The 14,011-nt window shown below is 33.3% G+C and overlaps 1 protein-coding gene across 1 annotated transcript in view; it reads right to left on the bottom strand.

Annotated features, from left to right (window-relative positions):
• Fam151b (family with sequence similarity 151 member B) overlaps nucleotides 1–14,011 on the bottom strand; it is a 30,884-nt gene that overhangs the window by 4,476 nt on the left and 12,397 nt on the right. Inside the window, exon 5 of the mRNA XM_046427815.2 lies at nucleotides 11,502–11,637. Within this exon, the coding sequence (XP_046283771.1) occupies nucleotides 11,502–11,637 (136 nt within the window). The remainder of the gene's footprint in view (nucleotides 1–11,501; nucleotides 11,638–14,011) is intronic.

The following is a 14,011-nucleotide window of genomic DNA, read 5'->3' as shown; positions in this document are numbered from 1 at the left end:
TGGTCAGAGTGCAAAGCACAACTGGAAAAGAGCATAAATGTTACTGACATTCCCAACACTCATAGTCACCATAGTCAACCCATTCATTATCCCTTTTGGGGGTTTGTATGTGATGTGAGAATGCCAAGAGATGTCATTAAGAATAACAGAACACTGGACTGGGATTGTGGCTCAGCAGTAGAGCGCTAGTCTAGCACAGGCAGGACCCAGGTTCGATCCTCAGCACCACATAAAAATAAAGGCATTGTGTTGTGTCCATCTACACCTAAAAAATAAATGTTTTTTTTTTTTTTTTTTAAAGAATAACAGAACAGTGGCTGGGGTCCTGGCTCAGTGGTAAAGCACTAGCCTAGTACATAAGGGGCCTTGGGTTTGATCCTCAACACCACTTATAAATAATAAAATAAAGGTTTTGTGTCCACCTACAAGTAAAAGCATATTTTAAAAAACAATAACAGAATAAGTTTATATCACTTTCTGAGGAGTTAAAAAACAACATATGCAAATTTGTATGGATATATGAATATGCTCAGAATCTAAATGTTATTTACACTCCACATTTTCATTTCTTCCAGTGATAATACCACTATTGCATTAGAGTCTAGGGAAATGCAAAGCTGTTAAGCTCATATTTATTTTCTCATAAACATGTCAGAATTAAGGGAAAAATCTTTAAAGCATTTCTTCTACTAATGATAAGAAATAACTGCCTGAGGCATCTGGTCTTAAATTGACACATTCCTGCCCTTAAGAATAGTAACATCATTTTGGAAATATAATAACAAAAGAAAGTACTTTGGATTTTGTTGCATAGCAGCATCATATAACAAATCAAAAAGAATTTTAAACTACATCAAATAACTCAGAATAGAAAAAAATGAAAATTCGTTTTGAAACCTGCATTATTATTATTTATTTTTTTGGCCAAAATGGAATCTACTAATTTATGGGCACCATGGTGACAAACCTTATAAAAAGACACAGATATGGTCATTTAGGTTAAAAGAAGAGCTTTCCAGTGTTATTTTTCTTCATTTAATATTCCTCTATTGTATTTAAACTGAAATGGGAGAAATAAAATTGCTGAATATTAAATTGTACTCATTTGAATCAAGTCATAGGCTTCATTTATTAAACCTTTTTTATTGTGAAAAAACATGCATGGTACATAAAACATAAATGTAGATTTTAACAAATCATTATAAAATGAATGCCAGTGTAGCCGAAATAAAAAGCAAGAAATAGCACATGGCCATCACCTAAGAAGGCACCTGTGCATCCCTGCTCCATCTCAGCCTCCAAGTGTATAAAGTAGGTCTCTTGCTTTAAAAGGAGGGGAAAATAAGAATAAATTCATATTTTACTCTGATGTGCATGAAGAAAATAATAACTGTGGTTAACAAGAAGCTAACAACGATGGTTAGCGAGATTGGGCAGGAGGATTAGGTAGATGGAGAGAGGATTTTCATAGTGTAACCATTTGTTTATTTGGTTTTTGAACCCATGCATTACATATTTAAATAATTATATTAAAAATAATTCAGAAAGACAACAAAAAGGCACAAAAGAAACAGCATGTAATTGTGTGAAAGAAGCTAGTAGTTTTACTCAATATCAATTTTCCTTTTTATATCCACAGTACTAGATGACTTAACTAGTGAATTCTACCAGATGTTTTAGGAAGAATTAACATCAATTCTTCTCAAATCCTTACCAGAAAATTAAAGAGGAAAGAATACTTCCAAATTCATTTTAGGAGGCCAACACTACCCTAATATCAAAGCTAGAAAATGATACTACAAGAAAAGAATATTACAGGCTGATAACCTAAAGAATATGAATGAAAAATTCTCAAAAAAATATAGGCAGACTGAATCCAACAGCACTTTCAAACCATCATATATCACCATCATCTTTATCCCTGTGATGCAAGACAGTTTAAAACATGCCACTCAATAAATGTGGCATGGCACATTAATAGAATGAATGATAATAATCATATAATTGTTCCAATAGGTGTAGAAAAAAGATCTAACAAAATTTAAAATCCTTTCATGATTAAAACTCAACAAGTTAGGTGTACAGAAGGAAAATTCCTAAACATAATAAAGCCCATATATGATATGCACATAACTAACATCATACTCAATATTGAAAAGCTAAAAGTATTTCCTCTAAGAATAAGAACAAGACAAGGATGCCCATTTTCACCAGTTCTCAACATACTGCTGGAAGTCCTAATCAAATCTATTATGGAAAAAAGAAGAAGAAGGAGAAGGAGAAGGAGAGGAAGAGGAAGAGGAGGAAGGAGGAGAAGGAGGAGGGGGAGGGGGAGGGAAGGGGAAGGAGGAGGAGGAGGAGGAGGAGGAGGGGAGGGGGAGGGGGAGGAAATTAAAAATTCACCAAATTGGAAAAGAAGAAATAAAATTGTCTGTGTTTTCAGATGAAATTATCTTATACATATAAAATGTTAAAAGATGCTGGGAACAGTGACACAAGCCTGTAATCCCAGCAGCTCAGGAGGCTGAAGCAGGAAGACTGTGAGTTCAAAGCCAGCCCCAGCAAAAGCGGGGCGCTAAGCAACTCAGTGAGACCCTGTCTCTAAATAAAATACAAAATACAGCTGGGATGTGGCTCAGTGGTCGAGTGCCCCTGAGTTCAATCCCCAGTACCCACTTCAAATCCCTAAAAGACTCCCCAAAAAAGCTGTTAGAAGTAATAAATTCAATAAAGTTATAGGATATAAAAATCAACATATAAAAATCAGTTGCATTTATTTAATTATTATTATTATTATTGTTATTATTATTATTTTAGTTGTAGTTGGACACAATACCTTTATTTCATTTATTTATTTTCATGTGGTGCTGAGGATCGAACCCAGGGTTTCACACACATGAGAGGAGCACTCGACAGCTCCGCTGAGCCACAACCCCTGCCCTCACTTGCATTTCTATATACCAACAACACACTGGCCAAAAAAGAAATTAAAAGAGACATTCTGATTACAAGAGTATCAAAAAGAATAAATTACTTAAGAATAAATTTAACAAAGGAGGTGAAATATCTGTAGACCAAAACCTACAAAGCATTAATGAATGATATTAAAGATGGCACAAATAAATAGAAAGATAACTTGTGTTCAGGGATTAGAAGAATTAATATTGTTAAAATGTCTATACTACTCAAAGCAGCCAATAAAATCCCTATCAAAATACCAATGGCATTTTTCATAAGAACAGATCAATCCTAAAATTCATGTGGAACCATGGAAGATTCAAATAGCCAAAGCAATCGTGAGCAAAAAGAATAAAATTGGAGGCACCTGACTCCTAATTTAAAATGACATTAAAAATACTTGAATATGAATGAAAAATCCTCAAAAATACAGGCAGACTCCTAAAATTACATTATAAAAATTACAAAAAAAATTTTAAATTACATTACAAAAAAATCTACAGTAATCAAAATAGTACAGCATTAGCATAAAAACAGACACACACACACATCAATGGAACAGAACCAAGCCCAGAAATAAATCCACAGATTTACAGTAAACTGATCTTCAACAAAGTCTATAAAGTATGAATATAGACATTATCTGGTTACAAGACAATGAAGCTGGAAATTAACAAAATGAAAAAATTCTACCACTGAGGTGCCTAAAAAATTTCCTTCTAAATACCTTTGAGACAAAAGAGAAAAAGTTACAACTACAGATTATTTATAAATGAATAAGATGAAAAGCTACATAACAGTGATAGAATACAGCTGAAGAAATGGAGAGAGGGAAAAAAAAGCAGTCTTAAATGCTTATGTTGATAAATATAAATAATGACTATAAATATATTATCAAATATAAAAATGAATATCAGTAAGCTAAGAATCCAAATGAAGAAAAGAAACTACAGAAAGTAGAATCTCAATTAAGATTAAAAAGCAGAAAATAATAAGTCAGAAGCCATAAAAATAAATAAATCCAAAAGTTGATTCTTAAAAACAAAATAAACTGGGGCTGGGGTTGTGGCTCAGAGGTAGAGATTTTGCATACCATGCGTGAGGCACCGGGTTCAATCCTCAGCACCACATAAAAATAAAATAAATATATTGTGTCCACCTATAACTAAAAAATAAATATTAAAAAAAATAAAAATAAACTAAAAAAGAAAAAAAAATTCACATAATCCAATCAAGACACTAGTGGAAAAGCTCAAATAAACAAATTAAGGGAATTATCTTAAAGACTTAGAAGTGGAGAGTAATAAACTGTACTTCAGTCAACCATATCTAAACAAATTTAAAAACCTGGATGAAACGAACAATTTTCTAGGAAAATATAATTTGTGAAAATTGGTTTCCAAAGAGATAGAAAACAGAAAAAAATAATTTACCAAGAAGAAAATAGACTCGGGCCTGGTGGAACATGCCTGTAATCCCAGTTACTTAGAAGACTGAGGCAGGAGGATTACAAATTTAAGGCTAGACTAGGTAATTCAGTAAGAACCTGTTTCAAAAAGTTAGAAAGGGCTGGGGATACAGCTCAGTGTTTAGCATGCCCAAGGCCCTGGGTTCAATCCCCAGTACCACAAAGGGGGTTAAAATAGAAAAGTCATTTAGTTAAGCTTTCCCCAAACCATTTTACTATTGAATTTACCAAAACAAAGGTTCAGGCCATTTCATTATTATTTTAATACATCCAAAAGGAAAGATCCCTCGTTTATTTATGAAATGTGCATGACACTCATGCCTAAAACTTCCTAAAGACATATAAAGACATAAACCTTCAATTCTCTTGATGTTAATTCAAATTATTCTTCAAAAAAAAAAAAAATAACAGGGTTTTTCACTTTTGAACCAATAGGCTGAGTCTAAATCTCTAGTAGAAGAGGAAAGCAAGCAAAACTAACCAGTATGTTTTTTTTGTTTTGTTTTGTTTAGTTTTTATTTATTTATTTATTTATTTTTTGGTACTGAGGATTGAACCCAGGGGTGCTTAACCACTGAGCCACATTCCCAGCCTTTTTTTTTTTTAATGTAATTTCTTTAGAGACAGGGTCTCACTAAGTTGCTTAGAGCCTCCCTAAGTTTCTGACACTGACTTTGAACTTACGATCTTCCTGCTTCAGACTTCCAAGCCACTAGGACTATAGGCATACACCACTGCATCCGGCTGCCAGTGTGTTGTTTAGAGCACAGGTTAAGCTGTTTTAACATGGAAACTTCAAAATACAGTGACTCAGACATGACAGACTTTGTATTTCTCTCCCAAATTGTCCAACGGCAGGAATGAGGACTCAGGTGGTTGGGGGTCTCTGTTTCCATGGTCATCTAGAGCTCAGGTTCTAATCCACTCTATCTTCTTCCTCTACTAACGCCAAGAGTGTTCTCATACACGAAAGTGAAGGCTGCCATTTACCATCTTATTCACATTCTAACCCACAAATGTTGAAAGAAAAAGGAAAAAAAAATGTTGGGAACAGATATGATGTTTGCTGGCCAAAATGTGGTCCCATAAGCACACCTAGTGAGTTGAGATCAGAAAACAGACTCTGGCTAGATGGCCAAGATTCTAATAAAAGCTTATATGGGTCTCAATTGCTTCTGGAACATTTGCAAGTAATCAGAAATTCAGAGAGGTTTTTATTCTTTCAGCCTTCTGGTTTGCTGATAATTCAGCATGTGAGATTTTGTTGATATTATTGTCATTCTCCTTATGTTTTTGATATTTTCCAGGAAAAGGTGTAAGACTGGGAATTAAACCTCTGCCATGATCCTGCTTGAACTATAAGTCCCCATTATACACATAAAATAATATGAATAGTCTAAGAGTCAAAAGAAGTTGAAGGGCTGAAATTGTGGTTCAGTGGTAGAGCACTTGCCTAACGTATATAAAGCAATGGCCTCAACCCTGAGCAACACATTAAAAAAAAAAACATAAAATAAAAATATTGTGTCCATCTACAACTAAAAAAAATTTTTAAAGATGGTTGTATATTTGTTTGCTTATTTAAGATTAAAAAAAAACTTTAACAAACTTCAACTTCTCAGCAGAGCAACTGTTCTTGAACAGGTATGTTGTCAAGAATTGGAACTTCTCCATGCTTCGTGGCTTCTACAGCAGGATGAGTTCACCAGCTGCTTAAGCAAGAAGCAAAAACTGACTGGCAGTTCATTGTTATAGTTCCCTGACAAAGAATGAATGCTGTCCTACTTCAATGGCTTTCTCAACATCACAAGATTCATTCATGTACTATGCATTATTGACTGTTTCAAGATAAAGATCTTGTTTAAAGGTGAATGAAACATTGCTGCGCATCTTCTGGGAAGTGTTCTTTTTCTAGAAGCCACTCCTCTTTTATTTTAGTCAGCATTTTTTGCAGCTGTGACTAAACAACCCAACTAGCACAATTGTAGAGGTCAAAGTTTTTTTCAGGGCTCACATTTCAGAGGTCTCATTCCATGGACAGCTGACTCCATTCCTTGGGGCTCAGGGTGAGGCAGAACATCATGGCAGAAGAGTATGGCAAAGGGAAGCAGCTCACATGATGATCAGGCAGCAGAAACAGAGGCTTCACTTGCCAGATACAAATATATTCCTCCAACCCACACCCCCAATGCCTTACCTCCTCCAACCACACCCCACCTGCCTTCAGTTACCACTCAATTAACCAGCAGGTGGTTAATTCACTGAGCAGGTTTAGGCTTTTGTAACCCAATCATTTCCTCTCTGAATCTTCTTGCATTGCCTCATGCATGAGCATTTGGGGTACACACACATCCAAGCCATAACATCTTTGTAGTATACTATTTGTATTGTATTGTACAAATAATGTACTGTATATATTTATATTGTATTTGTCATGTATCATGTAGTAATGACATTAGAGCATGCCACAAAATGATTTATGCAGCACCTGACACCAGAATAATCTAAATAACCTCTAAAACTCTTTGTTTAACATTGCTGCTTGTAACTATTTAAAAACCAGAACATTATCTCCAGAAGGCACTGATTTCTAAGTCTCTATGATTAAAGAATGCCTATGAGCTTTTGGTTTTTCCCTTTAACACGAGTTTAGTAAATCCCTGTGAAGTGTGATAGGCACTGTTCTAAATGCTGAGGATTCATGGTTATCAAGATAAACAAGGCTGATGTTTTTATGTAAGCTCCAAAACATCAGATAATAAGAGATAATTATTAGGAACAAAATTAAAACACCTACATCAACCATGAAGATAATTCTACCCTTCAGTATTCTGGCAGAATCTTATTCAAATTTTGTTGCTTGAATCACTAATGATTGAATAAATATCTCAGTGATTTTGCCCTAATTTTAAAAAAATGAATTTACTATTTCTTCCTATCTCAAACAGTATAAGCCCTTCCAGGACTCTAAGAATGACAAAAATGTTTTATAGTTTTTTCTATAGGATAATTAGAAAAACAATCAAACTACAAAAGTAGAAACTTAGTAGAATGAAAATGATCCTATACTCCATAGAAAGATTAACTAGGTAAGCCTAAAAAACAATTGTACTAGCCATAACAAAATTCCAAAGGTATATTTGGACCATCAATTTCTAAGCGCCAGTAGTTATAAGCCATTTATCCCACTGGTGACAGAAAGTTCCCAAAAGGCTTTTTTTTTTTTTTTTGCAAGTATGACATCATGATCAGAATTGCATCTTGGAAAACATTCAATTTTAGAATGGGTTGGTGGCAGTGTGGAAACAGATTAAAAAGGGACAAGACTAGAGACATGGGGACCAGTTAATGATAAGAGATGATGGTAGGAAGGGTGGCAAAGCAGAATCTGTGGAAATTGGCAACCACCTGGAAGAATAGCATGAGGAGAAAGTGGTATGGACAGTCTCTGCACACCCCAGACTGTTAGGTTATAGTCTGTTGCTTCCGACAATGGAGATCAGTGTGTGGGGAAAAGAACTCGGACATTTTGCATTTATCTTTGTATTTCTTGTATTTTTTATTCAAAGGACATGTATTCCTACTGTATTTTTTGAGGGGGTATTTAATTTAAGGAAACCAGTAGCTGTATGACAATAACTAGATACAACCTCCGAATTTTCAAATGTTTTCTTTCTTAGTAGTCTAACTCTATAGGTCAGACATCATTTAAATAAATGCTCATAGAAGAACTGAAAAAAATTAATTGTACTAATTTTGTGTTGGCCTTTTATGCTGGCTACTATGAAAAACATCCATACATATAACTAAATTTTTCAATAAAACATTTAGAGGCTGGATATGTAGTTTAGCAGTACAGTGCTTGCCTCGCATGTGTGAAGCACTGTGTTTGATCTCCAACAACACACATACACACACACACACACACGCATTATATTCCAGTATACATATTAACTTCAAATATTTGCTACTATGAGGTTAAAGAAAATGTATTATAATGCTAACTTACATTAAGTATTAATATACAAACATATTTGTCTTTGTACCTTAATAAGATGGTATTGAAATGAATTCTAAATTATTTTTTCATTAGTAGTGATTATTTAGTGTTCTTTTAGCTACACATTTTTTATCTAGTTCCTTTAGCATATATTTAGGCGATAAATTGAATGAGAAAGGAAAATTATCTGTATTATATCACTAAAAAGAGGCTTAAAGCTCCCCATAGAGACTGCCAAGTGCTAGGCAATTTTTTTTATATGAAAAAAACTAGATGAAAGCACTTTCATACAGGGAAGTTTTATAACACACACACTCTTAGTGGTTGAGACAATATATGAATAAAAATGCATACTTAAAACAATTAGCACTTCATAAACTAAAACAAATAATAAAATACAATTTATTATTTGGCATCCTATTCACTAGGATACTCTCAATAATTACTTGTTAAGTACAGTGCTACAATAATTAACTTTTCTAATGACAACCCTAAGATATAACGAAAATCCTAAAATGCTTTCTAAATCATTTTTAGAAGATTTTATTTATACATATTTATACATTGGCCTGTATTAATCGATATTCTGAATAGTGGTAATTCATTGTTTATATTAGAATTTGTTACTTATAAACTTTCTCCAACCAGTCACACCTCACCCTTATTGTGAAAATAGGGGTCAAGGATTAATGAATTTTAAATAAACTTTTAAAATGCATTATATAAATTCAGAATAAGGGGTGAAGATAATTTAGGTGTTCCTAAATATATGTTTCAACAACACCTTTTTTTTTTTTTGCAACATCTTTTGAAAAATAAGATACTTTATTGTGGAAAAAAAAGCCTGCTTTAAAAAATTACTTTTACCTTTGCTGTAATATTAATTTAAATAGCTTTTTGTTTTGACCTACTTACATGTGAAAAACTATAGAAAAAATAAATTATTTCTGCATAAACCAGTACTTTCCAGTTTGAAAGATCTAACACTAGATATTTAAGAAATACTTTCTGCTTAATGGGGAAAAACTCTTAGATTTCTTAGATCAACTGCCACATTGAACAGCTCAGGAATATCTAGTTAGCAGCTAATAATTTTCATCATGTCCACAGAATACTCTGTGTTAATTCAGCTTTTACAGGCCCATGTGGATTATGTTTAAAAGATCTATTTTTAATTGAGGTCTGTTGGGTTATCAGATGTCTCTGTAAGTTGAAAGTTCCATAGGACTGAACATGACTATTTGAAAAGCACTGTGACACACTGTTAAAAGACAATATAAAATGTACAGAAATGGAATTCAGCCTGGGCTGAATTTTCTCACAAATGTGGTGTACTTTTATACATGTACTTTTATACATCCTGTTTTCCCATAGTCTTCTGGTGCTTGTGTGCTTGATTATTGAGTACTATGTTTTCATGAAAATATAGTTCATCTATATTGTAAATGTTTCTCAGATGGAGGCATGAGAATATATTCTCAAGGGCTCTAGAGTTCTGAGAATTTACAATTTTTCATTTAACTGAATGCTTTAATTTCAATAATAATCTTTAAAAGTTAATACAGTATGCTACTTGATTTCCATGCAGTTCTCCAACATTAATGAAAACAAAACCAGAGACAGAGTTAATAAATAAATGATGGGTTTGCAATAAGAGAATGTCTAATAGCATCACAGGATACTGCAAGAGTGGATGTCTCCCTGTAGTTCAATAAATCTCTTTCCTGCTTAAGTTAGCCAGAATTTGTTTCAGTTGTTTGAAACAAAGAACCTAACTAGGACATTGTCTGGTACCATCTAATGTTTCTCTTTAAACATAATGCTAGCAGCCATTGATTCAAATGATTCTAAATTCATCTAAAAATACTTTTATACATCCTGTTTTCCCATGCATATGGAATCAAACTACACCTAACTTTGGTACCTTATTCACTTAAAAATTATTTTAGAGAACATTCCATATTAAACATAGCATCTAATGCACTATCTGTAATGAGTATATAATACTGCATCATATGGGTGTACCATAATTTATTCAACTGGTTTCTGACTGATAGGAATTTAGGATGTCTCAAGTCTTTTTCACAACTAAAATACTTCAAGAATATCTTAGTACCTATGTTTGTGTGCTTATGTGAACTTCCACTAATAAGATAAGTCCTCACTGATGAAATTCATAGCTCTCTGCCAATTTCTCTTAAGGAAACTACTGGCCAATTTACACTGTTTCTAGTAATCTATGTCAGTTTCTGCTACTCTGTCCAATCTAATGAATTTATTAATCTAGATCTTTCTCTGGATGATTTGTAAAAACTATGTGTTAGAATTCTTTACACTTCTCTGACATATATAAAAAGGATTCTTTTACCAGAAACTTCCCATTTTTATGTATTCAAATGTATCGAAATTTCCTTTATAGTTTCTGTACTAAGGAGAAAAATATATTTGCTATATTTAAATACCATCCCAGGTTTATTTATGCATTTACTATTTGATGTTCAAGTCTTTAGTTCAACTGGAATTTATTTTGGAGAAGGAAAAAGGAAGCTGTCAGTATTGTTTTACCTGCACAGTTAAATGGCCATTCTAACATCAGTTATTAAACTTTTGTCCCAGTGATTTGCAATGCCAGCTTTTTCCTATACATGATAGATTTGGGTTTATTTTTAAACTTTCTATTGACCAGTCTATTAAAAACATAGTACCAAAACTGTTAAAATATATCTAACTTTATAATACATTTTAGTAGTTAATATGTGGTCCAACTAATTTTATATGAAAAAGATTTCTGAAATTATGATGAAATTCAAAGAGAAACTATTTAATCTACTCATAAAATTTTGTGAATTTATAACATAATAAAAAGATGAAAACATTTACTAAACTTTTCTGTGGAATAGGATGTTAAATAAATGAAGGCTCATCATGGAGTTTCAGCTAATGCAGGAGTCTGTGCACTTAAATACTATTTTCATTCTCTCGGTCTCTTTCTCTCACACTGTCTTTCTATAGTCAATTTTCATGCCCTTTCTGTCTTACATGCATACTCTATATTGCTAAACTAATAATACTTACCTGTTTGATTTCTTTAACAGCCAGAGTAACTGAGAACAAGATTGCCTAACTAATGCTGCTCGGACAGGGAATGTCACAGGCTGATTTAGTTCTTTGCATATATATTCCATCTCCTTCACCATTGTCCAACTATACCCTGAAAGGAAAAGAAATTTAAGTTTTTGATTGGAATCTTGTGAGTTGATTAATAAAAAACTAAATTACCTATTAATAGGTAAATCCATAGATAATCTATAGGTAAACTCATAGATAATTCATAAAAATTTCCATTTGGAGTTGGAGTGAATTAAAAAACATATAACACAAGAAAAAAAAATTTTTCCCTGCAGTGCTGGGGATTGAACCCTGGTCCCAGTGCATGCCAGGCAAACACTTTACTACCTACTGAGCTATATCCCCAGCCCAAGGAAATGTTTTAAGTGGGAAATGTAGATAAAAATCATGCCATAAATACCCTAGAGCAAATTCAACAGAAAAAAATTAAAACATTAAGAAGATTTTACTGTGGCTGGGGGTACAGCTCAGTGATAGAGCATGAGCTTAGCATGTACAAGGCCCTGGAGTCAACCCCAGCACCAAAAAACAAAACAAAAACCCAAGAAGGTTTTACTAATCTCTCAAGTGTTAAAAAAAAAAAAAAGCAAAATTTTAAAATTAATTAATTAATTAATTAATTAGTTCTAATCAGTTATACATGACAGCAGAATACTCTTCAATTCAGTGTACACTAATGGAGCATAATTTTTCACTTCTCTGGTTGTACACAGGATCACACCATTCATGCAATCATACATGTACCTAGGGTAATGATGTCTGTCTCATTCTACCAACTTTCCTATCCCCATGCCTGCTCTGCTCCCCTCCCTCCCCTTTGGCCAATCCAAAGTTCCTCCACTAACCCCATCTCCATTATGGATTAGCATCCACTTATCAGAGAAAACATTCGGCCTTTGGTTTTTCGGAATTGGCCTACTTCACTTAGCATGATATTCTCTAACTCTAACCATTTACCTGCAAATGCCATAATTTTATTCTCTAAAAAACACAAATTTGACACTATTTTTACTTACTTTAAAGGTTCTAAGGCTTTTCTCTTAGATATATCTATATCATTGATATTCATTAATATTCTCTACAAACTGAGATTTTCTAGTTGTATTTTCTTTCTCAAAATAAGGTGGTAGGTATTTTCTAGCTGTTAAAGTGATAATTCAAATCCATTTTATTTTTGGCTATTCCAAATTATTTGTACATTTTAACTAAAGTAGAAATAGTGCCAGGCACAGTGCCTGTAATCCCAGTAGCTCAGGAGGCTGAGGCAGGAGGATCATGCATTCAAAGCCAGTCTGCACAACTTAACAAGGCCCTAAGCAACTTAGCAAGACCCTGTATCTAAAATATTTTAAAAGAAGGGGCTGGGGATGTGGCTCAGTGGTTAAGCGCCCCTGGGTTCAATCTCTGGTACCAAAAAAAAAAAAAAAAGAAAGAAAGAAAAAGAAAAAGAAAAGAAATATTGGAAAATTTGATCATGTTAGGACATGTTAACATACTTGCCTGTTTATAAACAACATCAGAAAAATATTTTTAAAAATTACCCTCAACTCAAAAGTAGGTTGTAAAAAGTACTGTAAGTTAAATTCAGTATAGAAATCCTAAGTCAATATGTTGGTTTGGCAGTTAAATTCCTGATAAATAGAAATGTTTTTAGAAAATAATATTTTATCATTAGAAGAAGAGACTGCTAACAGAAGCTATGCCTTTGTGATTATAAACCTATGACCTCTCTTTTTTAAAAAACTATGCAACATAAGAAGTAAGGGAGGATAAAGCCCGAGTTGGCAATGATGAGAAGCTAGGAAGGGAAAAGTAGCCTGGAGACATCCAGAGACCCACATGTGGCTGAATTCAGTTCAGCCTGAGGCTAAGACTAGAGTTAGACTAAACAGTGAAATGGAGTTTAGAACCAGTACAGCAGTATCAGATAGTTTCTAGTTTATCATCCTCAAACATTTTAAATTATAGGCTATATACTTTAATTAATCTAATAAAGATTAAATTATTAGAAAATTAAAGTGGAATTAGGTTAAAGTATATGATTTTTTCTCTTGATTATACCAATTGTTGGTTATTAGCTAAATGTTACTACTCACTGTAACATTTAGTAGTTACTCTAAATTTGTAATGGATGTAAAACTTTACATCTGGGGCTGGGGTTGTAACTCAGTGGTAGATCACTTGTCTAGTATGTGCAAAACCCTCGATTCCATTCTCAGCATAGTGGAAAAGGAAAAAGCACGTGAATAGAAACTGAACACCCTGAAATCCACAGGACAATCTTGATAATTTCTAATGTCTTTTTAGTTGATGATTTTATATTTACCATGTGGGTAAGATGGCCCAGAGAGTTTCTTACTGGCTGATTACCTAGAAATCACTACATAGGATGTGTGAAGAAATAGATAAACCCAATAGTGTAATAAGTTACAACCAGGAACAAACTGAATGTGAGG

Source organism: Marmota monax, unplaced genomic scaffold, assembly GCF_021218885.2.
Source record: "Marmota monax isolate L192 unplaced genomic scaffold, Marmota_monax_Labrador192_F-V1.1 WCK01_AAM20220418_F8-fsc00018, whole genome shotgun sequence".
Classification (NCBI taxonomy): Eukaryota; Metazoa; Chordata; class Mammalia; order Rodentia; family Sciuridae; genus Marmota; species Marmota monax.
This window is presented reverse-complemented; position numbering and strand designations above follow the sequence as displayed.